Here is a 27,256-nt window from a genome sequence, read left to right as displayed (position 1 = left end):
GCAATGGCGTTGCCATGCAAACACATCGTCCGTATGTATAATATGCCCTTAAGTACAATATGGAGGCGTAATATCGTATTTTCAAGGTGCGGAGTGATTTTCAATAATTACCTTGCGTGGTTTCCGTACGTTGTAAAAAAAAAAAAACGGAATGTATGAAATTTCCCTACATTTAAGTAATTGTAAGGAATTTCCCTACATTAAGGGTATTTTTCAACCCCTCATAACTCAAAAACTATGCATTTGCGACGCATTTCATGTTTATCACCGCATTCCCCGAAGTCTCAATGGCCCCCTAGCCAATTTTGGTTGCGAGGGGTGAGTATGGGCAAACACTAGAATAATACCAGAACTTTCATAGCTGAATCATAGTATTAAACAGATCCCCATTAAAAAGCATCATAACGTACCACAAGAAATTAGTAATGTGCATCTCATATAGACTGCTCCTGCTAAGCAATTACCCATTTTTGCAACATGCAATATGTTTGTTGAATATTTTGGTAATTTAGGGGTGTTATAGATGATGTGTCTAGTAAAGGTAGGGTGAAGATGGGGGCATACACATAGCTGTGTGTGGCCTTGGTGCTCATCTCCATCACATGGTAACCTATTGCTTGTAAATTGCAACCTAGTAACACCTGTCAAGGTTTGATTCATCATCCAGTTCTATTCCCACTCATAGTTTCATAGCTACTATAATTGAGAAAGTATTTTATGATTTTAGGTTGAGGTAAAATATTTATATATATTGATACTTATTTCATGCAAAAAGGTTAAGTGAAAAATACCTAATTACTTCATTTTCTACTCATAGCATAACATTAAAACTAGAAAATAAAGGTTCTTTGTCCATAAACTATAAAAAAATCTTTCTCACCTTGAAATTCAAGTTATTTTTTGGTACTGACAAGTAAATAATGTTTCTGTTTTTAACTCAAATATGCACTTTTTTCATTTATGTAACCTAACCTTACTTAAGTACTGACTCATATGTTGCTGGCACAAGTTGAGAACATAATGAGAAAGTGGGCATTAATAAATACATTATTAAATATTTAAATGTGTTAAATAGTGTACTGGCAAAAAAATACAGGAAATCATCAAGCCAATTGGTGTATGGGTGTGTTTCGTTAAGAACTCGTTGGGGTTCTTCAGAGACAATGGCACTGCCCACTGTCAAAACACATTCCGCTCTACCTAGAAAATTTCCACCATGACTGCTGGCTCTAAAGAAATAGCTGGAAGCCAAGCTCTTTCTCGAGTCATCAGTTTTGATGACTCCAATCTCCCTGAATACATTTCTGGCTGTCCCCCTGCTATTGTTTAGCAGATTTTACCGACCTATTTTAGAGACACAGACTATCCATTATTGGGTAAACTATCATGTCTTTTTCAGGAGTCAGTTAGGTAACATTCTAGTGTTTGCCCATACTCCCCCCTCCCCCCCATACAAGCCTGGGGACCTGGTGGGAATGCGGGGTTTCGGGTGGGGGACACGAAATCCGTCGCATTCGTGTATTTTTTTTAGTGTGTGGGGGGGGGGGGGAACTCCCTAGATCTAGGGAAATTCCCTAAATTTAGGTAATTTTTCCTCCCACCACCACTAAAATAAGCGTTTGCGACGAATTTAGTGTTTCCCATACGAAAACCACGCACTCAGTGGATCCCCAAGCTTGTTTTGGGAGAGAAGTGTCGTGAACCCACCAAACGATGCTCACCTCACCATCTGGCGTGGCACCAGCGGCCTTCTGTGCTCACATAAACGCCTCCACCACTCATATGCCCTCTCACTAGTAGGTTTCTGTCCTCCAAGTAGAGTCCGTGGCACCAAACACAGTGTATCTTCATCGTTTATCACTGACACAAGTAAAACCACCGGCTAGCCGGGATCCATCCAACACCGCGCCTTTAACACTACTGCGGCTTGTGCAGGAAGTGCAGGCTCTCGAACCTCTTGCCCGAGCTGTTCGAACACGTGAATCCTTACTGACCGGATTTTGAATCTGCTTCACGGGCTCGTATTCCCAGTATACAAGGTGATTGTGGATATTGACTCCGCGCCTCCAGAATACGATAATACGCCTCCATATATCATAGTAAAAAAAAAAAAAAAAAAAAAAAAAAAACTTAAAAGTAAGGAAGCCGAATTAATCCCCTTCCCCCAACGATCTTGGGGGACCTGCGTGAACTCGGGGTATTTGGGTGGGGGAGCATATTTAAACTACTCCAACTGAACTTTACGACCTGGTCTCGCATGCGTGGGCTAATGGCTAACTAAGCGTACCATCACTAACCAAGCGTACCATCGGTAATTAGGTAAAGGTGCGTATTCTAAAAAAAATAAATAACCACGCGTGGTGGACCTGGTCTCACATGCGTGGGCTAATGACTAACTAAGCATACCATCGCTAACCAAGCAAGATGGCGCCACTATAAACACTCGCCTGCGCCAGAACGGGCTGGGCCGACCATCAGGCCCCACCGGGAAGAAGCCTTGGGCCGACCATCAGGCCCCACCGGGAAGATGCCTACCGGCGCAATAGGCAACAACGTAAAAAAAAAAAAAGCGTACCATCGGTAATAGTATTAGGTAAAGGTGCGTGTTCTAAAAAAAAATAATCACGCGTGGTGGACCTGGTCTCACATGCGTGGGCTAATGGCTAACAAAGCGTACCATCGCTAACCTAGCGTACCATCAGAAATAGTATTAGGTAAAGGTGCGTGTTCCAAAAAAAAAAAAAAATAAATAAATAACCACGCGTGGTGGACCTGGTCTCACCTAGCGTATCATATCTAACCGGATCATTGGCAACGCTGCTCATATTGCAATGGCGTTGCCATGCAAACACATCGTCCGTATGTATAATATGCCCTTAAGTACAATATGGAGGCGTAATATCGTATTTTCAAGGTGCGGAGTGATTTTCAATAATTACCTTGCGTGGTTTCCGTACGTTGTAAAAAAAAAAAAAAACGGAATGTATGAAATTTCCCTACATTTAAGTAATTGTAAGGAATTTCCCTACATTAAGGGTATTTTTCAACCCCTCATAACTCAAAAACTATGCATTTGCGACGCATTTCATGTTTACCACCGCATTCCCCGAAGTCTCAATGGCCCCCTAGCCAATTTTGGTTGCGAGGGGTGAGTATGGGCAAACACTAGAATAATACCAGCACTTTCATAGCTGAATCATAGTATTAAACAGATCCCCATTAAAAAGCATCATAACGTACCACAAGAAATTAGTAATGTGCATCTCATATAGACTGCTCCTGCTAAGCAATTACCCATTTTTGCAACATGCAATATGTTTGTTGAATATTTTGGTAATTTAGGGGTGTTATAGATGATGTGTCTAGTAAAGGTAGGGTGAAGATGGGGGCATACACATAGCTGTGTGTGGCCTTGGTGCTCATCTCCATCACATGGTAACCTATTGCTTGTAAATTGCAACCTAGTAACACCTGTCAAGGTTTGATTCATCATCCAGTTCTATTCCCACTCATAGTTTCATAGCTACTATAATTGAGAAAGTATTTTATGATTTTAGGTTGAGGTAAAATATTTATATATATTGATACTTATTTCATGCAAAAAGGTTAAGTGAAAAATACCTAATTACTTCATTTTCTACTCATAGCATAACATTAAAACTAGAAAATAAAGGTTCTTTGTCCATAAACTATAAAAAAATCTTTCTCACCTTGAAATTCAAGTTATTTTTTGGTACTGACAAGTAAATAATGTTTCTGTTTTTAACTCAAATATGCACTTTTTTCATTTATGTAACCTAACCTTACTTAAGTACTGACTCATATGTTGCTGGCACAAGTTGAGAACATAATGAGAAAGTGGGCATTAATAAATACATTATTAAATATTTAAATGTGTTAAATAGTGTACTGGCAAAAAAATACAGGAAATCATCAAGCCAATTGGTGTATGGGTGTGTTTCGTTAAGAACTCGTTGGGGTTCTTCAGAGACAATGGCACTGCCCACTGTCAAAACACATTCCGCTCTACCTAGAAAATTTCCACCATGACTGCTGGCTCTAAAGAAATAGCTGGAAGCCAAGCTCTTTCTCGAGTCATCAGTTTTGAGAGAAGTTTTGGGCTTTCCAGGATGTGACACACACACTCGCAAACACACAATTATATACTTTGAGAGTAAACATAGTAAAGTTGGGGGCATACACTCATCTCCGTAACATTGGCCCTTGAGCCTGTGGTGGGAGGGAGCCCATACCCCAGGACACAGGGCCAGTGTGACATCCGGGTTACCACAGTTTACCTTCCCCAGGTTTCCCCAGGTACCCATTTATCGACCAGCCCAAGAGGGAGGATGAACAGCTGGGAGAGCTGCACGCTGACTGCCCGGGCCTGCGGAGTAGAAGCCAGGCACGCTAACCATTAGACCACGGAGGCGTATAAATTTGAGTGACACAGGCTAAATGAACTTAATTATAATGCTTTTGAAAATCACTTAATCTGACTTCATATATATAATAACAACTTCTTTACTAATATAATTAAAGAAAGAACTGCTGGTGTACATGAACACAATCACAACTTAAATTGTAAGATAAGGGAAAAAATTATCTGACTCTTTAAAAAATAACTGCAGGACAATGTGGCTGAGCTTATTATACACTTAATAACATGTAAAACATATAGCACCTGTGGTGTGTGTACTATTTGGAGCAATTCTTCACAGCCTGCTATTCAACATTTTAATATGTTATTTCCTATAAAAAGCAATTAAATAAATTAAAAACACAAAACATGTTTGAAGAAAGCAAAAGAGACCTTTAGCGATGCATAAGAAATACATAATTTAATGCTCTGTATTATTCAACAAAATCCTGAAAAGCTCCAGCCATTGCAGTCATTCTGATTGCAACTATTCAAGGAAATCTACACATTTCTGCAAACTATCCAGTAATATGTGCTTGGTCTTGCTTCTTCGGAATCTTTTATCTTGTGTCCATCTTGTGTCTCCTGCTTGGAATTTTGAGGGTCCGACGCTGCACCACTGCTGGGACATATGGGCTGCTAGGTGTTGTAGCACCCGTTATACTTTCAGGTGACACTCAGTCTCCTGTAAAAGGAAAATTATTTGCTTGGTCATCATAACCAGGATCTTAGAGAGATAAATTTACATAGATTTACATAGAAAATCAGACCACACAGACCCCATGGTCCAGACTAGGTGGTCTGTCCTTAAACCTAAGTGATTTTACATTAATCAGATGGCTCCAAAACGTTGCTTTTCTACTCTAGTTAATATTAAGTTCAAGGAAGTGACAGTCGAGCTCGTTTTTAAAGGAGTCAATCGTGTTACACTGGACCACTGATGGTGGGAGCTTATTCCATTCTCGCACTACAACGTTGGTGAAGAAAAATTTGGTGCAGTCTGAATTTACTTGTCTACATTTGAGTTTTGTGCCATTGTTCCTCGCTCACAAAGTGTCATCAATCATAAACAATTTTGTTCTGTCTACATTCGTGAAACCATTAAGTATTTTAAAACATTCGATCAGTTTTCCTCGGAGGCGACGTTTCTCAAGAGAGAACATGTTAAGGGTGGAAAGCCTTTCTTCGTAGGATTTATTGCACAAAGAAGGGATCATTTTTGTTGCTCGACGCTGAACACCTTCTAGTTTAGCAATGTCCTTTGCATGGTGGGGAGACCAAAACTGTACTGCATATTCCAAGTGGGGTCTGACTAAACTATTGTAGAACGGAAGTATTACATCTTTATTCTTGAATAAAAAGTTTCTTTTAATGAAGCCCAACATTCTGTTCACTTTATTTGCTGCATCGATGCATTGATGTGAGAATTTGAGGTTTGCCGCGATTTTAATCCCCAGGTCCTTAACGCATTGAACGCTTGTGAGTTTAACGCCGTATGTTTCATAATCGAACTTCTTATTTTTTGTTCCAACTTGAAGGACCTGGCACTTGTCTACGTTAAAGGGCATCTCCCATTTATCCGACCAAGCTGAAATTTTGTGCAAATCCTCTTGGAGGTTTTGCCTGTCTTCGTCAGTGAGAACCGAGTTACCAATCTTTGTGTCGTCTGCAAATTTACTAATGCGATTATTGAGTCCAACATCCACATCGTTGATGTAAATAATGAAGAGCACTGGGCCAAGAACCGAGCCCTGAGGGACGCCATTAGTGACCGGCGCCCACTCTGAGTTAAATCCATCAATCACAACTCTTTGTTGTCTGTTGCTCAACCAATTCGCGATCCATTGGTTTACTTAACCATCAATGCCTATTTGCTTTAATTTATAAAGTAATTTATGATGTGGGACTTTATCAAACGCTTTCTGGAAATCAAGATAGACTACGTCCACTGATTTGGTTACGTCATAAATTGAGAAGAGATTGTTATAAAAGGTCAGTAGGTTTGACAGGCAGGATCTTTTGTTACAGAAGCCATGTTGTGAATTCCCAATTAATGAGTGGCTTTCAAGGTAACTCACAATTTTGTCTCTAATTATGCTCTCGAGTAGCTTACCTACAATTAAGTTAGACTAATGGGTCGGTAGTTACCTGGTATTTTTTTGTCTCCTTTCTTAAAAATCAGTGTCACGTTACCCTTTTTCCAATCCGAAGGGACGATGCCTTGTCGCAAGGACATATTGAATACGGTTGTGAGGGAGGAGAGTATTTCGCTCTTTGTTTCTTTAAGCAGTATAGGATATACTTTGTCGGGTCCGGGACTTTTATTTGTTGTAAGTGAATGGAGAGCTTTAAGGACTTCATCGGTTGTTATTTCAAAATTAGGCAATGCATGCTCGAGATTTACAATAGTACTGGTGTTGGTGGTAGCGAGAGGAAGACTGTAAGTATTAAACACCGAGGAAAAGTAATTGTTTAAGAGCTTTGCAATGTGTTGGCTGTCAGTCACTAGTGCACCGTCGCTGTTTGTTAAAGGTTCAATTCCACTTCTGATCGCCTTTCTGTTGTTTATGTAACTGAAGAAGGATTTCAGATTATTTTTACAGTTGGCTGCAATATTTTCTTCATATCTACACTTTGCCTGACATACTAATCTTTTTACTCGTCGCCTGGCATCATTATAAAGTCTAATGTTTTCAGGCGTGCTTTGTTCTTTCTTTAACCTGTAAGACAATTTTCTCTCCTTGACCAAGTGTTTAATTTCGCTATTAAACCAAGGTGGGCTTTTATTAGTGTTATTTCGCTTCTCGCACAAGGGGACGAATGTGTTCTGCTGAGTGAGTAAATGATTGTTAAAGCTTAGCCAGGCTTCCTCTACATTGCCGTCATCTGATAGTTGTATTTGTTAGTTTTTGTCGGATTTCTACGAAGTTAGATCTCTTGAAATTGGGCACCTTTACTTTATTTTCAGTCACTGATGTTTGAGCTCTAATGTTGACGTGTACTAATTTATGATCTCAAGAACTGAGGTGTTCTCCTACCGTGACATTACTGACTAGGTTATCTTGGGTCATTATAACAAGGTCGAGTATGTTATTTTGTCGAGTTGGTTCAGAAACCACTTGGCTTTGATAAATTTCTTCTAGAAATTCGATCATTCTATGTGACTCACCTTCTGTACCTGACAGTGTCGCCCAGTTGATATGGAGGAGGTTAAAGTCTCCTAATATCAGTGAGTCGTTGTTATTAAGTGACTGCCTTAAGACGCTGTACATTTCAAGGTCGTCATCGAGTGATTGCCCGGGAGGCCTGTAGGTGACAGATATATTTAAATTGAGTTTTGCAATGTTTACTCGCACGCACAAATGTTCAACGTTACTGTCTCTTGGTGTTTTGTCAGTGGGTTGTAAATAGCTTTTGACAAAAAGGGCGACGCCACCGCCTCTACGGCCTTTCTGTTGTTTATGTAACTGAAGAAAGATTTTGGATTATTTTTACAGTTGGCTGCAATATTTTCTTCATATCTACACTTTGCCTGACCTACTAGTCTTTTTACTCGTCGCCTGGCATCATTATAAAGTCTAATGTTTTCTGGCGTGCTTTGTTCTTTCTTTAACCTGTAAAACAATTTTCTCTCATTGACTGATTGTTTAATTTCACTATTAAACCACGGTGGGCTTTTATTAGTGTTAATTCGCTTCTCGCACAAGGGGACGAATGTGTTCTGCTGAGTGAGTAAGTGATTTTTAAAGCTTAGCCAGGCTTCCTCTACGTTGCTGTCATCTGATAGTTGTATTTCTGTTGTTTTTGTCGGATTTCTACGAAGTTAGCTCTTTTGAAATTGGGCACCTTTACTTTATTTTCAGTCACTGATGATTGAGCTCTAATGTCGACGCGCACTAATTTATGATCGCAAGAACCGAGGTGTTCTCCTACCGTGACATTACTGACTAGGTTATCTTGGGTTGTTATAACATGGTCGAGTATATTATTTTGTCGAGTTGGCTCAGAAACCATTTGGCTTAGATAATTTTCTTCTAGAAATTCGATCATTCTATGTGACTCGCCATCTGTACCTGACAGTGTCGCCCAGTCGATATGGGGGAGGTTAAAGTCTCCTAATATCAGTGAGTCGTTATTATTAAGTGACTGCCTTAAGACGCTGTACATTTCAAGGTCGTCATCGAGTGATTGCCTGGGAGGTCTGTAGGTGACATATATTTAAATTGACTTTTGCAATGTTTACTCGCACGCACAAATGTTCAACGTTACTGTTTTCCGGTGTTTTGTCAGTGGGTTGGAAATAGCTTTTGACATAAAGGGCGACGCCACCGCCTCTACGGTTTACACGATCTTTGTTGAAGAGTCTGTAGCCATCTATGTTGTATTCGGAACTTAAATCAGTATTTGTGGTGTCGATAAATGTTTCGGTTATAGCAATTATGTCAAAATTTTCTGTTAGAGCAAGACATCTCAGTTCATCAAATTTGTTTCTTAGGCTACGCGCATTGAAACTAAGGATTTTTAAGTTATCTAGAGGCTTGGTAATAGAGGTGGTGGTACTAGCGGGATCACGGTTACGGGTTTGTTGTGATGCACGGCGTCTATTTACACGGGTGGGGTGGAGGGACGTGGCTGTGACTCGTTTTTTGCTCGGATGATACATACTGCGTCGTTGAGGAGCCTTCCGAATTTGGCTGCCCCGATGGGAGACAGGTGCAATCCGTCCCTGTGGAAGAGCTCACTTTTTCCATAGAAATTGTCCCATGCGTTGAAGAGCTCCACGTCAAGCTCCCTACAAAGAGTCTGTAAGCGGTTGTTTAGGCCGAAGGCCTTACTGAAAAAGTCGCTCTCCGCCCAAGTCCATGGTAGAACTCCTGAAATCAAAATGTTAGGGGATTTAGACTTATACTGCTGGCTCCAGGAGTTCCTCAGACCGGGTCGTGGTGACGTCGTTCGTACCTGTGTGAATAACAAACAGTGAATCATTAGTAGCCTGGGGTGAGATCTCAAGAGCAGCAGTTATATCGTCGATCCCAGCACCAGGATAACAATAGTTCCGTCTTCGACAAGGAACTCTGCCGCAGAACTCAACGACCTGCTGGTGAATCATGGAGTCATCCACCAGGAAGGTGCTCTCCTGCTCGTCCTCCTCCTCCAGAATGGCAAACCTGTTGAAGCAATGAACAGGATAAATCGCTTGTCTGGCTGGTTTGGCTCCTCCATTCACGACGGTGAAGCCATCATGGGCGGTGCCACTAGCATCCTCCCGTTGCGTGGTGTTGTCCGCTGGTGTCGACAGTACCACTGAGGGCAAGGGGGCGGTTGGAGAAGGGTTTGGCACCACAGCAACGTTAGCCTGGATGAATTCCTGCAAGGAGGCAACAGTGCGAGAAAGCTCTATTATTTTATTCTGACCTGCTTCCATCTTCTCTTCTTGCTCCTGCAGTCTTGTCTCGAGATGCTGCCTGGTGAGAGAAAGCTCTATTATTTTATTCTGGCCTTCTTCCATCTTCTCTTCCTGCTCCTGCAGTCTTGTCTCGAGATGCTGCTTGGAGAGACACAGTCGACAGAAAGCAGAACGCCCTGTAAAAAAGTGAGCTGAGAAGCTACCGTTACAAGTACTGCACTTCTTAGGCGCCATCTTAGTTGAAATGAAAGAGATAAAAACACAGAGTGAAGGGGATTAGGAAAGGGGGTGAGGTGTGTGAGAGGTAGTTTAGTAATGGAGGAAAAGTGAGAGAGAGGAGGAGTAGGAAGGGATGTGAGGTGAGTAAAGAGGGGGAAAGAGAGGCGGTGAGTGAGGTGTGTGAGATCAAGGAGGGTTAGGAAATAGGTGAGGTGAGTGAGAGGGGGTTTGGGAAAGGAGGTAAAGTGGGAGAGAGGAGGAGTAGGAAGGGATGTGAGGTGAGTGAGATCAAGAAGGGTTAAGAAAGAGGCGAGGTGAGGTGGGTGAAGGAATGGGTAAATAGGATGTGAGGTAAGGTGAGTGAGGGGGGGAGGGCTTAGAAATATGTGGAGGTGAGGGAGGAGTAGGAAGGGCTAATCCTCTAGGGGATTTGTAGTGAGTAGGAGCAAAAGGGATGTGAGGTGAGCGAGGGTGGGGGGGCTTAGGTGAGGTGAGGGAAAGGGGTGTAGGAAGTGTTAATCCTCTAGGGGATTTAAAAAGGGTGTAGTGAGGAGGAGCAGATTGAATCCTCAGGGAATTCAATGGGTGAGTTGTCGACACCCAAATCATGCGTGAAACACTCGGGAACACAACACACTCGGAACACACGAAACACTCAGAAACTCAAGCATAAGCACGATTAAACACCCTCAAGTCACTCGCAAAAACACCGGAAACACAACAGCACACTCAAAACACTCTGAAACCCACGTAGAGCACTCGGAAACAACCAAATCACACGCAAAAGCACTGGAAACACAACACACTCAAAACACTCTGAAACCCACGCAGAACACTTGAAAACAGCCAAATCACACGCAAAAACACCGGAAACACAACAGCACACTCAAAACACTCTGAAACCCACGTAGTACACTCGGAAACAGCCAAATCACACACAAAAACACCGGAAACACAACACACTTGAATCACTCTGAAACCCACGCAGAACACTCGGAAACAGCCAAATCACACGCAAAAACACCGGAAACACAACACACTTGAAACACTCCGAAACCCACGCAGAACACTCGGAGACAGCCAAATCACACGCAAAAACACCGGAAACACAACACACTTGAATCACTCTGAAACCCACGCAGAACACTCAGAAGCAGCCAAATTACACGCAGAAACACCGGAAACACAACACACTTGAATCACTCTGAAACCCACGCAGAACAATCGGAAGCAGCCAAATCACACGCACAAACACCGGAAACACAACACACTTGAAACACTCTGAAACCCACGCAGAACACTTGGAAACAGCCAGATCACACGCAAAAACACCGGAAACACAAATCACAGAGGCAACCACAGGCAGACCCACTCGCAGAAACCACAAGCGAACACACACTAAACACGTGTCGGGAAATCACAGGCAACACACAAAGTCCACAAGCGAGAACACACAAACGCACGTGAAAGCAAACGCAATCCCAAGAGCACAACGAAAACACAGGGTTGACAAGGTGTGAAGCGCGGGTAAGCGAGGCTGTGGAGCGCAGCGGGGTGAGGTCACGTCCGTCTCTCAGGAGAGGTTGGGTGTGAATGAGAGAGACTTAATCTGTGGAAATGAAGACAACAAAGAAATACAATGACTAAGTTCTAATAGTGAATTTAAAATATCTATGTTATAATAGGAAGTTAGTTTATCTCAAGCACTATGAAAGAGCTTTTTACTTATTGTTATTGCACTTATAGTAGAGAAACTGTTTTAAGCCATAATGCAGCAAGTTGCTCTTTGGAAAGTATTCAGTTTTATCTACTTCCCAATAGCTGAGCAGCTGACAATGTCTGAGCTCCGCTCCTAATCCTAGCCACATTATTGGGCAGTGCCCTGGTGGCAGAAGTGGCAAATCTTAATGACTGATATGTTTGCTAAGCTCTGCTGCTCAGTAGCCAGCCTCACCTCTATGAAAATACTGAAATGACATCACATACTGGTGTGTGTGCCCCCATATCCCTTCCCCTCTCCATGGTGAGATAACTTGGTGCATGCTAGTATTTTACACTTTTACCTACAGAGGAGGTCAAAACAAGGTCATGAGACTGATTTACATAGATTTACATAGAAAATCAGACCACACAGACCCCATGGTCCAGACTAGGTGGTCTGTCCTTAAACCCAAGTGATTCTACATTAATCAGAAGGCTCCAAAACGTTGCATTTCAACTCTAGTTGATATTAAGTTGAAGGAAGTGACGGTTGAGCTTGTTTTTGAAGGAGTCAATTGTGTTACACTGGACCACTGACGGTGGGAGCTTATTCCATTCTCGCACTACAACTTTGGTGAAGAAAAATTTGGTGCAGTCTGAATTTACTTGTCTAAATTTGAGTTTTATGCCATTGTTCCTCGTCCGCAAAGTGTCCTCGATCATAAACAATGTTGATCTGTCTACATTCGTGAAACCATTAAGTATTTTAAAACATTCGATCAGTTTTCCTCGGAGGCGACGTTTCTCAAGAGAGAACATGTTAAGGGGCTACCCAACAACTGGGAGGCCAAAAAATGGACCACCAACCCAATTTTTTTTTTTGCTGATTTGAATAGTAAAAATATATAAGAAAACAGTGATGTAAAGATTTTTCCTCAAAAATGTTTTAAATACCATTTAAAGGGACGGCGGGCGTATGCATTTTAAAGCACCGCGGGACTTTAAACTCTATACACCCGCCGTTTATGGTTAGTTTTCGCTTCTTTTCTTCCTTGTTTTCCGCCCTCATGCGCTCCACTTGCTGCCAGGAGGTTTACAGAGTTGCTAGACGTACGTCGAAGTGTGTTTGCGAGCAGATCCAGGCGGTCACGGCCAATCAGTTACCCCGTAAACACTGATGAGTGCATTGTGTCACGCTCCATCGCCACAACACTCGCCTTCTTTACGGATCGTTCACCCCTCTTATGTTGTCTTGTTGTCAACATATTATTGGGGACACAGCTATGGCTCCTCGAACAAGAGAAAGATTCAAGAAGCTACGTGAGGCTAGAAGGAAGAAACGAAGAGACAAAAATCAAGAGGAACAGGAGACTGGCGCGAGGCTCGGAACACCACCACCACCGCCGCGGGCAGGACGCCGTGACTCATCACCGCCTGGGACACCACCACCACCACAACACGTTACCAGGTCAGGCTTCAAACTGAGTAATGTTCCTGCACTAGAAGAAGAGAAGAAGAGTGACAATATCGATACAAAATATGTGATTGTAGATGAGGAAAGCCTTCTACAATGGGTGAAGAGTTTGCGTATTGCAGTTGTGGGAAAAAATGTATGCTGGTAAAATAAACCCCTCTGCAGTGATTTGGCACTGTGAAAACACCCCAGCAGTGAGGTATTTTACCGATAAAAGCACAAGAAGACAACAATAAGACACCAAGAATAAATACGACAGGATTCGTGGGTAAGTTCTGAACAAATTTCGTTCTTGTAACTACATTAAATATTGATATTGTACGGTGATTCATTGTTATTTTATTCAGTATATGTGAGGGACTTTTGTGTGTGAAAATAAATCAAATCGCGCTATATTTGTCATAGATATGTGATAACTAAATCTTTAAACGCGTTTATCTCAAAACATCAAATTTACAAGTTTAAAAGAAAATGCTAAATAGAAAAACATTTGCAGCTCCTTGAAAATGCTCATAGATATACATGAAGGGATTGTCTACATCGCCACAATTCTATTTTTTGGGAATAGTGAGAAGTTTAGCCTCGGGGGAATTTAATGATGGGAAAAAGTGACGTCATAACTTATACCAAATTTCGACAGCTATTTCTAGACGCGTATTGACAGTTATGACAAAAAACAAATTGTGGGGCTGTTACTATGTTATTTAAGTAACACCATACAAAATCTGAAGTCTCTAGGACAAATTTCATAATTTGGATTAACGTATGACGTCATACATTCATAACATCATAACGCTATGCACTAGCATGTTCAAATTTTGACCCAATCTCGGCACCTAGATTTTAAACAGACCCTGAAAGTTTGAAGAAAAAGTACTGCAAACTTTTTTTTTTAATGAATATTATTGTCCAGTTGTTGGGTAGCCCCTTAAGGGTGGAAAGCCTTTCTTCATAAGATTTGTTGAGCAAGGAAGGGATCATTTTTGTTGCCCGACGCTGAACACCTTCTAATTTAGCAATGTCCTTTGCATGGTGGGGAGACCAAAACTGTGCCACATATTCCAAGTGGGGTCTGACTAAATATTGTAGAATGGAAGTATTACATCTTTATTCTTGAATACAAAGTTTCTTTTAATGAAGCCCAACATTCTATTCGCTTTATTTGCTGCATCGATGCATTGCTGTGAGAATTTGAGGTTTGACGCGATTTTGACCCCCAAGTCCTTAACGCATTGAACGTTTTTGAGTTTAACGCCGTGCATTTCGTAATAGAATTTTTTATTCCTTGTTCGAACTTGGAGGACCTGGCACTTGTCTACATTAAAGGGCATCTCCCATCTATCCGACCAAGCTGAAATTTTGTGCAAATCCTCTTGGAGGTTTTGCCTGTCTTCGTCAGTGTGAACCGAGTTACCAATCTTTGTGTCATCTGCAAATTTACTAATGCGATTATTGAGTCCAACATCCACATCATTGATGTAAATAATGAAGAGCACTGGGCCAAGAACCAAGCCCCGAGGGACGCCACTAGTGACCGGCGCCCACTCTAAGTTAAATCCGTCAATCACTACTCTTTGTTGTCTGTTGCTCAACCAATTCGCGATCCATTGGTGTACTTGACCATCAATACCTATTTGCTTTAATTTGTAAAGTAATTTATGATGTGGGACTTTATCAAACGCTTTATGGAATTCAAGATAGACCACGTCCAGTGATTTGGTTACGTCATAAACCGTGAAAAGGTCGTTATAAAAGGTTAATAGATTTGATAGGCAGGATCTTTTGTTACGGAAGCCATGTTGTGAGTCCCCAATTAATGAGTGGCTTTCAAGGTAGTTACCTTGAATTTTGTCTCTAATTATGCCCTCAAGTAGCTTACCTACAACCGAAGTTAGACTAATGGGCCTGTAATTACCTGGTACTTTTTTGTCTCCTTTCTTAAAAATCGGTGTCACATTAGCCTTTTTCCAATCTGAAGGGACAATGCCTTGTCGCAAGGACATATTGAATATGGTTGTGAGGGAAGACAGTATTTCGCTCTTTGTTTCTTTGAGCAGAGTAGGATATACTTTGTCAGGTCCAGGACTTTTATTTGTTTTAAGTGATTGGAGGGCTTTAAGGACTTCATCGGTTGTTATTTCAAAGTTAGGCAATGCATGCTCGGGATTTACATTAGTACTGGTGTTGGTGGTAGTGGTGGGAGGACTGTTAGTATTAAACACCGTGGAAAAGTAATTGTTTAATAGGTTTGCAACATGTTGGCTGTCAGTCACTAGTGCACCGTCGCTGTTTGTTAAGGGTCCAATTCCACTTCTGATCGCCTTTCTGATGTTTATGTAACTGAAGAAGGATTTCGGATTATTTTCACAGTTGGCCGCAATAGTTTCTTCATATTTATGCTTTGCCTGACATACTAATCTTTTTACTCGTCGCCTGGCATCATGGTAAAGTCAAATGTTTTTGGGCGATCATGGACAACTTGGAGGATAAAGTCGATCACGGCTAAGAACTGACAGAAAGACATGTTTATAATGTTACCTTAAGGATACCTTCATGCAGGTTAACAAAAAAGTTTCACTCACTAGCACGTTCTAGCAACAATATACCATTACTAAGCTGACTCACCGCATGACAAGTGATTGGCTTACTTGAACTTCCTCACTTCCATACTCACGGTGGGGCAGACAACATCGCCTGCCTCTGTCACAGACAGTGCCTGTCTCTGTCACTGGGCCACGTGCTGCACAGGCGTTGTGGTTCCTGTGATTGGCTACTGTCTCTAGAGTACGTATGTATATCGAGCACTGCCATTGGTTGAACGAAAAATGTCAACAACACACTATGCCGTCTGTCGGCGGGAGTGTGAAACAGCGTTAAGGCAGGAAAGTCTAAACATGACGGACTTTACATTTTTTTGTGAGTCTCAAGATATGACATTCTTATCTCCGCCATATTGGATCCACTTAAGATTGTTGTATCTGCAAGGCGTAAGTGAATCTGGGCCCAGAAAAACAGGTGATTCTGTGGTGAACTATTTTTGGGGGGCCGGGAATGTTGGGGGATATTAGAGCATTTTGGAGAAGGTGTAGGAAGTGGCAATTGGTAGGAAGTAGTTCTCCTAAACCAGTGCCTCTTCATCCCATTCCTGTTGTGGAGGAGCCCTTTTCAAATATAGTAGTTGACGTGGTAGGCCCATTGCCACGGACGATCGAGAGCTGGAAATGAGATTCTTCTCACACTGATGTGTAGGGCAACCAGATACCCAGATGCTATACCTGTGTCAAGTACTGTGTCTCGTAAGCTGATTCCCAGGTTGATGGACGTATTCAGTAAGTTCGGGGTCCCTAGGGTGGTTCAGACTGACCAGGGAAGTAACTTCATGGGAGGGCTCTTCAAGCAGACCATGTCTAAAATGGGAATTAAACATGTTGCTTCATCCCTTTACCATCCCCAGAGTTGAGGATGCCTCGAAAGGTTCCATAGGACCCTTAAGAGCGTCCTCATTAGGTATGCCTTTGAGAACGATCGAAACTGGGATGAGGGTATTCAGATCGCTCTCTATGTGATTCGCTCCGTGAAGCAGGAGAGACTGCATGGGTTACTCCCCGTTCGAGTTAATGTTCGGTAGGATCATTAAGCCAAGGGAGAACCTCATGATCTTGTACGAGGTGTGCATGGAAGAAGGGGAGACTGAGAAGCTTGCTGAGTACGTAGTCAAAATGAGGAAAGGAAATGAGGAGTGTGCCCGGCGATAAGTGTCGGAAAACCTAGAAACAGTCCAGGCAAAGATGAAGATAACTTATGATTAGAGAGCAGTAGAGAGAACCTTTGAGCCAGGAGACAATGTATTATTGTTTAATCCTGTAAAAATACCTCTGCAGGCTAGGTATCGGGGCCTTTTTCATATCGTCAGGAAGTCTGGGGCAGTTAACTATGTTTTGTCCACCCCCGGCAGGAGAAATGAGATGAAGATGGTTCATATAAATCTCCTTAAGAGATATGAAAGTGAGGTGGCAGAAGTGGCGGTAACCACGGCTGACGATGAGGGAATGCCTAGCTGGACAGACTGAAAGTAGAGTAATGGAGGACTTCTCGCTCAACGAAGCAGACGCACGCCTCAGTAACTCTGACGTGCTGAGTGACCTTATGGGCAAGCCCTCCCACCTGGGGTAGGAGCGAAGGAGGGAACTGCAGGAGATCTGGCAGTCTATCTTGGCCCATGGAACTCCTCAGGTATGTCTTGATGAGCTTCAGTTTGCTGAAAGACCCTTCACAAGAGGCAACTGATATCCCCAGTCAGTCAAAGCCTCAGTGCAACACGAAAGTTAGCGAATCCTTCACCATATTTCTTAATGAAGACAAGGCGTTCTGGAGCCGTTTCTGGAATTCTCTTCTTCACTAGGAACTTTAAATCTTGCACTTCTTGACAGAGCTCTGAAGCTGATGTCTTCATATTATTTTTGGGCCACGTCCTTGCAAACTGTGTCAATTTCTTGTTCATTCTTACAAAATAACTTTAGGGCGCAGAACTCCAAAATGGCCATCTATCTCCCGAAGTCGAGCACTTCTTGACTGCACTTCTTCAACAAGTCGATCAACTGCTACAAAAAGTTTTCGCTTCATGTCAAGCTGAGGGGTGAGTGGTTCATCCCTGGCCAATTCTCCAGGCATACACTTTTTTTCGGCGCACTCGTTTAATTTCGATTTCTACCTCCCACTTGTTGCACAGTTCTATGCTTTTGGTGACTGCTTCATGGGCACTGATATCCCGGTTCTCTTGTAACCATGTGGTTAATGCTTCAAGGGCTTCATGAGCATCCTAAAAAGTCATCTCAGGACACTGGAGGCGTTTTTTAACAATATCCATCTTTCTCAAAACTGGGGTCCAGAATGAAAGAAGTGCCAAGAATTTAAAATTAAGAATTCCTTTCAAAAGTGCCTCACTGTCTGCCCGTGACTCAGCTGTGAAATTTTCTGATGAAGATATATTTTCTAGGGCCCCCAGCACTCCATCCAATTCAGTCTCAAGGGCATGGGTGGCATCTGCCCTAGAGCTCCATTGGGTTAGTGCTACTCTTCAGAGTTGTAGCAGTAATTTTCTTCATTGCATCCCACCTTCCTGTGCTTCGGCTGAAGAAATTGAAAACTTCGTTAAGCACATTGAAAAAGGTCATTGAACCCACATCAGCTTTAACTGCATCTGCCAAGTTGAGACTATGATTGTTAAAGTTAATAAACACAATTTTTGAGTTTTTCACATAGTCGACGTTGAACACCTGTGTGTTTCCCAACCATGACACTGGCATTATCAAAACAAACAGCCCTGCAATTGTTGAAGTCTAAACCAAAGGACTCCAGGCCACTACGAATTCCTTCCTCAATGGTTTCAGCATTTTACCCCTCAAGCTTCATGCACCCTAGAAATGTTTGTTTCACAGCAAATTGTCCTTCTTTCAGAACTACATAGCGTACAACTAAGGAATGTTGATCCTGGTGTGAGATATCTGGAGTAGTCACACATGACACCATAATATTTGCTCTCCTTAACATCTGCCACAAGTTTTTCTCGTATGGCTTTAGCCAGCAAGGCAATGCATTCATTTTGTATCACTGGAGATAAGTAAATAGCCCTTCCTTTAGCCCCATCTTTGTTTTTATCCAAGTGTTTTTGGAGAACTGGATCAGAGTCAGCAATGAATCATATTAGTGCCATGAAATTCCCTTCTCTTTTCATATCTGATGTGTCAACTGTGCCAATATAGTCAATGCTTCCTTGGAACGCCAAATTTCTGGAAGCCAAGATTTACGCAAGTTTGGTTTACGCGTTTTTTAAATAACGCGGGGTGCAAAATCCAAATAAATGTTTAATTTACACATTTTTTCACTTATATGCAATATTTTATGGAGTGGCCACCAGATGTCTCACGCAACTGGACTCACACGGTGCTGCGGCCACACAGCTAAGCTCAGTTCTTCCCGCACGCTACTTGAACAACAATACAGTACCCATGCTGCCACGCTACTCAACAATAGGGGTGGGCAGGTACTGGTACCAGTACCGGTACTAATGGTACCAGCTATACGGTACGGTACCGGTATCAGACTGCTCGGTACCGGTACCAATACTAGCCAGTCGCTCATGGTGTCCCTCATTTCTTCCTCACACGAGTGAGGCTGAGACCGAGTGCCTGAGTGGATATCTGGGTGATATGGATATTCTCTCTCTCTCTCTCTCTCTCTCTCTCTCTCTCTCTCTCTCTCCACTGAATGAAGTGAATATTTATTTTTTGATAGAAACCTACCTCTTGTTTGATTAACATTGTTTTTGATTTACGCGACCTCTTCAAGGACACAATACTCGCGTAAATCGAGAGTTACCTGTACAGGAAATAATTCGCAACAGTATCTGTCTTCCTTTGTATCTCTCAGCATTCAATTGCCTATAGCAAATTCCTTATCATAACCCTTCTCCTCCCTAAGGCATTCCTCTGCCTCTTTCCATGCAAGGAAGGCTTTTCAGTGCCAGGTTGTAATCTCATGTACAGCAATAGGAGTACTACTGTCCTTCCACTTCCCTCCACCATTAAATCCTTCCGGTGACTCGAACTTGGAAATTGCATTCTGTGGAGTATGTGGAAACAGAACACAGCAAAAACAGTATGTTGCTTCTTTGGCTGGTGAGTAGAGCAGACAGATTCTCTTCACAATTTCACCTTTACCATCTGCAAGTTTCCTGTAGAACCATATGCCTCAGTCATTTTTCTACCCTTACTTCCAGTAACAAAGGGCCCTTTTGAATACTGAACTTTTTCAGCTCCAATAGAAACAAGAGTATCACGGACATCAGATGTCAAGTGGCCAAATGGAATCAATCCAAAGTCGCTTCTCTGAATATACTCAAGTCCTGCTCTTCCCTCACAATTAGGTTCTTCCTTACACTCCTCAGCCTCCCGATCACTTCCTGATCTCTTCCTTATCAGGCTCAGACTCAGACTCCTCAAATAAATCCCTAGACTCCTTTTCCTCTGTATCTTCACATTCACTCACGAGATCTTCATTTAGAACACAAGTTTCACTCTTTTTAGTCTTCACAATGAAGGTGTTTAATGAACCAGCAAGCTCCTCATCTTCCATCTTTCGCTTCTTTCTCATCTTTTTGTATGCGCTTCCACTTAACCGAACACGCTTTGGTGGCATAGCAAGTAGCAAAGGTCGAGAATCTGAGAAAAAGAAAGTAATAATATTAATTTCGTACTAATTAAAAGTATGACCTGGGGCTAATCCTTGGGCCACAATAATTGTTTAAACTTAAATTCCTTTTGTTGTAAATAATGATGGTAAATCATCATATATTCAAACGAATAAGTTTTCAAGCAGACCTAAAATAAAAAATAAAGGAGAGTAGCCTATAGGTTAGATACCACTGGACCTTACAGAGGCTCGATTTTATAGTTTTGCTGGCTATTAGGTACATAAATTAATAAGTGAAGCTTTTTTTGCCTTACCCGTAATTGAAAAGGTAATCAATTACTTTATTTCTGAGTCTCAGTGTGTCGGTGGACTTTGGATTTCTGGCAGGAAGAGCAGGACCGAACCCAGTTCCCCGCATCGTGGGAGATGCCGTGCCATACGAACGTTTGAGTTAGCAGTTGTATTGTCGCTCGTCCTGAAGGATGTAACAGGTCGTGGACCAGGTCGAAAACGTGACGGCGAAGGGATGCTGGTATCCATGGGCGTGGTCGCCCGTTGCTGACGTCGCAGAGGATGGTGGTACCGGAAACACCCAGGGGAACGTCCTTCCACTTTAGGGCCATGCTGCTGTCGTCTCGGGGTTCCGTTGCTGCTCCTGGGCAAGGAGGTTGTAGTTGAATCCCAGTTGAACTGCGTCTATCTCGACTCTGGAGAGGGCGTCGGCTACAGGGTTCTTCCTGCTTGGAAGGTGTCTGAAGGTGCAGTTGAACTCAGAGATGGCTGAGAGGTGCCGGCGCTGTTGTGGAGACCAGGCGTCCGTCTGTCTAGTAAAGGCGTGAACCATGGGCATGTGGTCGGTCTGGATGGTGAAGGTTGCACCCTCCAGGAAGTGGCGGACGGCTTGGTGGACGGCGAGAAGTTCTCTGTCGAAGGCGGAGTAGTGCCTTTCAGCCTTAAGGAGTTTGCGGCTGAAGAAACTCAAAGGGCGTGGCTAGCCATGGGTGATTTGTTCCAAAACAGCGCCAATGGCGATGTTGCTTGCGTCCGTGGTGACGATTGGCTTCCCAGGAACTGGAAAAGCAAGGACGGTTGCCACGGCGAGGGGGTCTTTTGCTTTCTGGAAAGCGTCTGCTTGAGAAGGGCCCCATGTCAGGTCCTTGGGTTTGCCTGCTAGTACTGCATATAGTGGCGCCATGGTGGAAGCGATCCTGGGGAGGAAGCGGTGAAAAGTTGACCATTCCCACGAATTCTTGGAGGGCCTTGACTGTGGTGGGCGTGGGGAATCTTCAGATTGTAGTCACCTTGTCTGGTAGGGGTGAAACGCCTGAAGGAGAGAGATGGTGCCCTAAGAAGTCCACCTCTCTGGCGCCGACTACACGCTTATCGTAGCGTACCACCAGGCCATTCTCCTGAGGGCACCCCAGTACTTCTGAGAGATGTCGAAGGTGTTCTTTTGATGAAGAAAATATGCGGATGTCGTCGATGTAGCAGGCACAGAAAGGTAAGTCGCCGAGGATTCCGTCCATCATCCGTTGGAAGGTGACGCCAGAGTTTCGGAGGCCAAAACAGCTGTAATTAAATGTGAAAGTACCAAAGGGCGTGGTGATGGCGGTCTTTGGGATGTCCTCCGGGTGCATGGGGACCTGGTAGTAGCCCTTCAGTAGGTCTAATTTTGAGAAGATTTTGGCGCCGTGGAGGAAGGTGATGTCGGCTATGTGAAGCAGCGGGTAGTGGTCTGGCTCTGTTCTTGCGTTGAGGCGCCTATAGTCACCACAGGGGCGGAGGGAGCTGTCCTTCTTCGTAACGATGTGAAGTGGTGACGCCCAGGGGCTTGACTGAGCTTGATGAAGGTATGTTTTGCTGCGGCGAGCTTGTCAGGGGCCAGACGATGAAATTTGGAGAACACTGGGGGGCCTGATGTCTTTATATGGTGATAGATTCCATGTTTTGCCGAATGTTTTGGCTGTTGTCGGAGTTCTGGCTTGAAGACATCGGGGTAGGTGTTGCGAAGGTGAGCGAAGCCGTCAGTCACCTCGACAACCTGTAGGGTGAACTTGGTGGGAGCGGCGGCAATGGGGGTGGTGGTAAGGAAGGCTGCGTCCACCAGCCGACATCTGGCGACGTCCACGACGAGCTGGTAGTGGGCTAGAAAATCTGCCCCAAGGCGGGGAAGAGTGATGTCTGCCACTATGAAGCTCCATCCGAATGTGCGGCCGCTGATTCTGATATCGGGGTGCCGACGGCCGTACGTTGGTATAGGTGTGCCGTTGGCCACGGCGAGTTGGATGTTGGACACCTGTTGACGGGGCTTCTTCCATCGTGCAGCGAGCAGGAGGGAACGGGCAGCGCCAGTGTCGACTAGGAAACGCACCCCCGTTGCAGGATCAGAGAGGAAGAAGGCGTTAACACCGATGGGGGCAGCCGCGATGCACGGCGGCCGCCTTACCCGTTTTTTGGCCACGAGCATCCTGGTTGGCAGGTTGTTGCCTTGGGGCCGAATTTGGCGTGGTAGTAGCAGAGCTGCTCGGTGAACTTCTTTTTGGGCCCTTGCTGGTCTGATCGTGGCCACGGGGCGTGGTACTGTTGCGCCGGTGTTTGTCAGGTTCTCTGTGGTAGCGGTGTGCTGCTGCGACATCAACCTCATCATCCTGGAATGATGGTGGGGTGTCGGAAGGCACGGCGTTGATGCGGCGGGTTGAAGCCGTGAGTGCGTCGACTAGGCGGTCTACCTGTTGCTGCAGGTCATCCTTATCGATTTCCTCTGCGTTGGGAATGGCAGCGCAGATGGATTCGGGGAGGCGGAGGAGCCACAGTGCCCGCAGCAGATCTAGATGTCGAAACGTCCCTTCGGTGGCTGGAGGGAGCCTTGCCAGGGGTCGCATCTCGAGGAGGGTGTCAGGTTTCTGATCGCCAAGCGGTGGTTGTGAGAGCTGGAGGAGCCGTGACACTCACGCTGCTGGGGAAGATGTAAAATGCTGAAGTAGGTAGGTTTCCAGGGCGTCGTATTTGATGGCGGCATCGCCCTTGGCTTCCAACCATTCCAAGACGCGTGGAAAAAGTTCGTCTGGGAGAGCAGCTAAGACGTGGTTTGCCCATGAGGTTGGGTTGCTCACATTTCTGAGGCGGAATTGTACTTCTCCTTGCCAGAACCAGATATGTGCGTCGATCGTAGAGAAGGTCGGTAGCTTGACTTGTGCGGCTGCGGCTGGGTTGGGGTCTGCGAGAGTGTTGGTGGAGGGTGTATCCATTGTGACAAGAGGCGAGGGAGCAGCTTGCATCACTCAGGGGTCACCAATGTAGCAGGTGTTACTCCAGGCAGTCCAACTTCTTAGTTCATGAGAGGGAGAACCAAACACGGTGATATTCTGACAGCAACTGATTTATTAGCGAGATATATATACAACTATTTACAGGGTGCTACAGGATCAGCATGGATCTAGCGCATAGACTCCGCATCCCTCGCGTCGTGATTGGGTTTGCAGCGAAGCCCGCTACAGGACAAAGTTGGCACCATCATGGGACTGGGCAAGTCGCGAGCCTACATTGTCCGGCTACTGAGCCGCCGCATCTGGTGGTGTAACCAGCGTGTGCACTTCCCCACAGCCAGCCCCCGAGTCTGAATGAGCAGGCCGCTCACCGTAACGATCCAGCCCCTTGCTGCTCAGAACGTATAAAGCTGAAGCAGTCCGCTCAAGACCTTGCTATGAGCATGAAGGGGGAAGGGAGGTGTGGATTAGTTTAGTTAGCTATCAGGTAGTTTAGTTAGCTAGCGGATAGTTTAGTTAGCTAGCAGGTGACGTTAAGGAGCCCAGAGACAACTGAGTCAGTTAGGTGCGTTCCACCCCTCTGTCAAGGTGCTCTACATGCACCCGTAACTGCCTGTACTCGTTTTCACTGGAACAGAACCTACTTAAGAGACTTGTGTGTTTCTGTCATCCCTCAAGTACATACACACAACCTACAAATAGAAAGTGCTGCAACCTTGGTTCCTCTAATTCTTCCAGATTTCTAGCACCTTGCCAAAAATATCTCTAACAATTTCACTTCATCTCTCCCACCTCTCCTTAGTCCCTATGGCAGCACAGCTGTCACTTCTGTTTCTAAAGATGAACTTTTCACTCAAACTCTCTCTAAAAATTCCACTCTAGAGAATTCAGGGCATATTCCTCCTACTCATCCCCCCTCTGACTCAACTACAGTACCCTCTCGAGTTTCGCGCTTGCTTCATTCCAAAGGTATAGCGTTAAACTCGAGGATTGCGAAACTCGAGATATTGAAATACATGAAAAAGCGCTTATTGGTTCCGGCCCGTGGAAAAAAATACTTTTTTTTTTCGACTTGACTCCCTTGTTATCACAATTTTTTTCGACTTTACTCTTGTTATCTCAAAATACGTACCTTGGTAATAGGCAGAAAATGGGAAGTGAGAACAGGTCGTTCTGAAGCCGCAGTTGAAGGCGGCTGCCTTACAATTGGCTGGCAGTTCTGAATACACACTTGTGATCCACGTGGTGGAATGCGAGATGGTTCGCCGGCGTGCCACTTCGCTGACGGTTCGCGGAAATTTCGGCGAACTGTCCCACGGTCAAAGATTATACGGGCCATTCCTACAGTAGGCTCTGAACATTGAGGAGGCGATTCTTGGTACTGTTTTCTTTGTTATTGACTTACTGGGTAAAATGTGAAATATTTAAGTTAAGGAAAACTAAACATGGGAAAATAACAAAAAACATTTATTTCTAGCAGAAAGGTACACACATGCAAATGTGTTAAAAGAGACACTGGGCAGGGTTAGTCCACTTCCGAGTGAAAAGTAGCACACCCCGCATGACTTCTTTTGTTACCCAGCGGCGGGGGTCAAAAGGCAGAAGTCCCTACTGGGTAACAATGCACGAAAAATAAAACAATTTTATTGGTGTAAAAATGAGTTTCTAAACGGTATCGGCGAACTGGCACACTGGCGAATCGTCCTGCTGCATTACGCCGACAGTAGGTAGACGTGACCTGTACATGTCAAAGGAGCGCGAAACTCGTGGTGGTAATGCATGAAAGTCATGATGGTAATAATTTAGGACTAAGCGCTAAACTCGAGGATCACGAAACTTGGATAGCGCAAAACTCGAGAGGGTACTTAAAAAAAAAAAAATTCTTGAGAGCAATGTCGCCTATGCCCTCCCTGGTCTCAACCTTCAGAAGGCTTATGGACCCGACAGAGTGCCTCCTATTGTTATTAAAAATTGTGCTTCTCTGATGACACCCTGCCTGGTCAGACTCTTTCGTCTGCCTTTAAACATCCAATTTTCCTTCCAGCTGGAAGTATGCCTACATAATATTATATAGCCTGTGCCTAAGAAAGGTGAGTGTTACAATCCCTCAAACTACTATCCTATAGCTTTACTTTCTTGTCTTTCTAAAGCTTTGAAATCAATCCTTTTCCAGAAGATTCCTAAGCTTCTGACCTTCTATCTCATTGCCAGTATGGGTTCTGCAAGAGGCATTCTACTGGTGATCTTGTCTTCTTAAATGACCCTTGGTGATCCTCTCTTAGCTGTTTCAGTGAGACTTTTGCTGTTGCCTTAGAAATCTTGTATAATGTATACATATACATACACATATACAGTAGAACCTCGTTTATCCGGCATGAACGGTGGAAGCTCATGCCGGATAAAGTTTTGCCGTTGTTTTGAGACTTACCCCTATAGAATTGCCTTTTTTTTTTTTTTTTTTTTTTTCCAGATCTATAGGGCCGGTAGGCTTTCTTGATTGGGTCTGATGGTCAGCCCAAGTCAGTCATGGCGCAGGAAAGTGTTTATAGTAGCGCCATCTATCCTCGGCTGGTAGTGGTGGATTCGAACTCACATCATCCAGGACGCGGCAAAACGTGGAACTGGCACACTAACCACTCAGCCACTGCCTCCCCAATAGAAAAGAACTCCCATAGACTTGCTAATAAAGTAAATACATCATATTCTACTGAATAATAGGCCCAATGGTCCAGTAATAATGGTGAAAGGCAGGTCTCGATACGGCGGCACAGCACACTGGTCTATGGCGTGGTGAGGAACACTTGCTCTTGTTTACAAACAAGAAAAGACTATCACCTTGCGCTGATGATAAAAGTAACCTTTATAGTTATAAATGCTACCTTACAATGCTCATATTACTTGACTAGATCATCATTTACCATTTATAAAGTACTATTACATAATACATATTCAGTTACTGAAGTGTTCAACTTTTAGTGAAACTTAAGATTAAGTGGAACTCTGGGAGGTGGTGGCCAAGTGGTTAGTGTGCGGGCCTGGTGAACCCATTGACTTAGCGTGGACTAGGCTTGAGCCCCCACCGAAACACATTAATTTTTCAAATCGTCGCCAAGTGGCGGAATTTGCTGTCCAGATTTTCAAACAACCCTAACTTCAGCAACTTTGGTCAAGAGGAGCACTGGGGGGCTGCATGAGCCCAGCAAGAGTCATACATCATGACAGCCACTATAAATCAAATTAGCCTGCGGCACTAAAGGGGCTCGCACACATTCCTAGTCATGGTCCCGATCTTCCCCGATCACTCCTGGTTTGCCAATCAGCGGCTGACTGATGGTAAGATCGGGGATGGTCGCTGGCAAGCCGCCAATGCACCGCTGGTAAACCCTGATGACTGTAGACGCCACCGACCAATGCCGGTCAACTTTAAAAAAATTAAAAATATCGGGGATGCTTCCGGTTGATTGGCGGTCTTGAAACAAACCTGCAACTGACTGGCGGTACACTTGCAATTACCAGTGGTCAACTGCTGGCAACTGGTGGCAGACTGCGCATTAACACCTGTGTTTGACCTGGAGATT

General features: G+C 44.0%; 1 protein-coding gene across 7 annotated transcripts in view; it reads right to left on the bottom strand.

Annotated features, from left to right (window-relative positions):
- Positions 1 to 794: 794 nt before the first annotated feature.
- LOC126998341 (3-hydroxyisobutyryl-CoA hydrolase, mitochondrial-like) overlaps positions 795 to 27,256 on the bottom strand; it is a 155,924-nt gene continuing 129,462 nt past the window's right edge. For 3 of the 7 annotated variants that reach the window (XM_050859840.1, XM_050859842.1, XM_050859848.1), the window contains one exon: positions 795 to 5,105. Coding sequence is in view for 1 of the 7 variants with exons in the window: in XM_050859848.1 (XP_050715805.1) it covers positions 5,098 to 5,105 (8 nt within the window). In the remaining 6 variants the exon portion in view is untranslated. Of the gene's footprint in view, positions 5,106 to 15,846; positions 24,114 to 27,256 lie in introns of all 7 variants that reach the window. The other 4 variants (XR_007752782.1, XR_007752785.1, XR_007752784.1 and 1 more) reach the window with 3 other exon arrangements.

This window comes from Eriocheir sinensis, chromosome 14 (assembly GCF_024679095.1).
Source record: "Eriocheir sinensis breed Jianghai 21 chromosome 14, ASM2467909v1, whole genome shotgun sequence".
NCBI classification, from domain to species: Eukaryota; Metazoa; Arthropoda; class Malacostraca; order Decapoda; family Varunidae; genus Eriocheir; species Eriocheir sinensis.
This window is presented reverse-complemented; position numbering and strand designations above follow the sequence as displayed.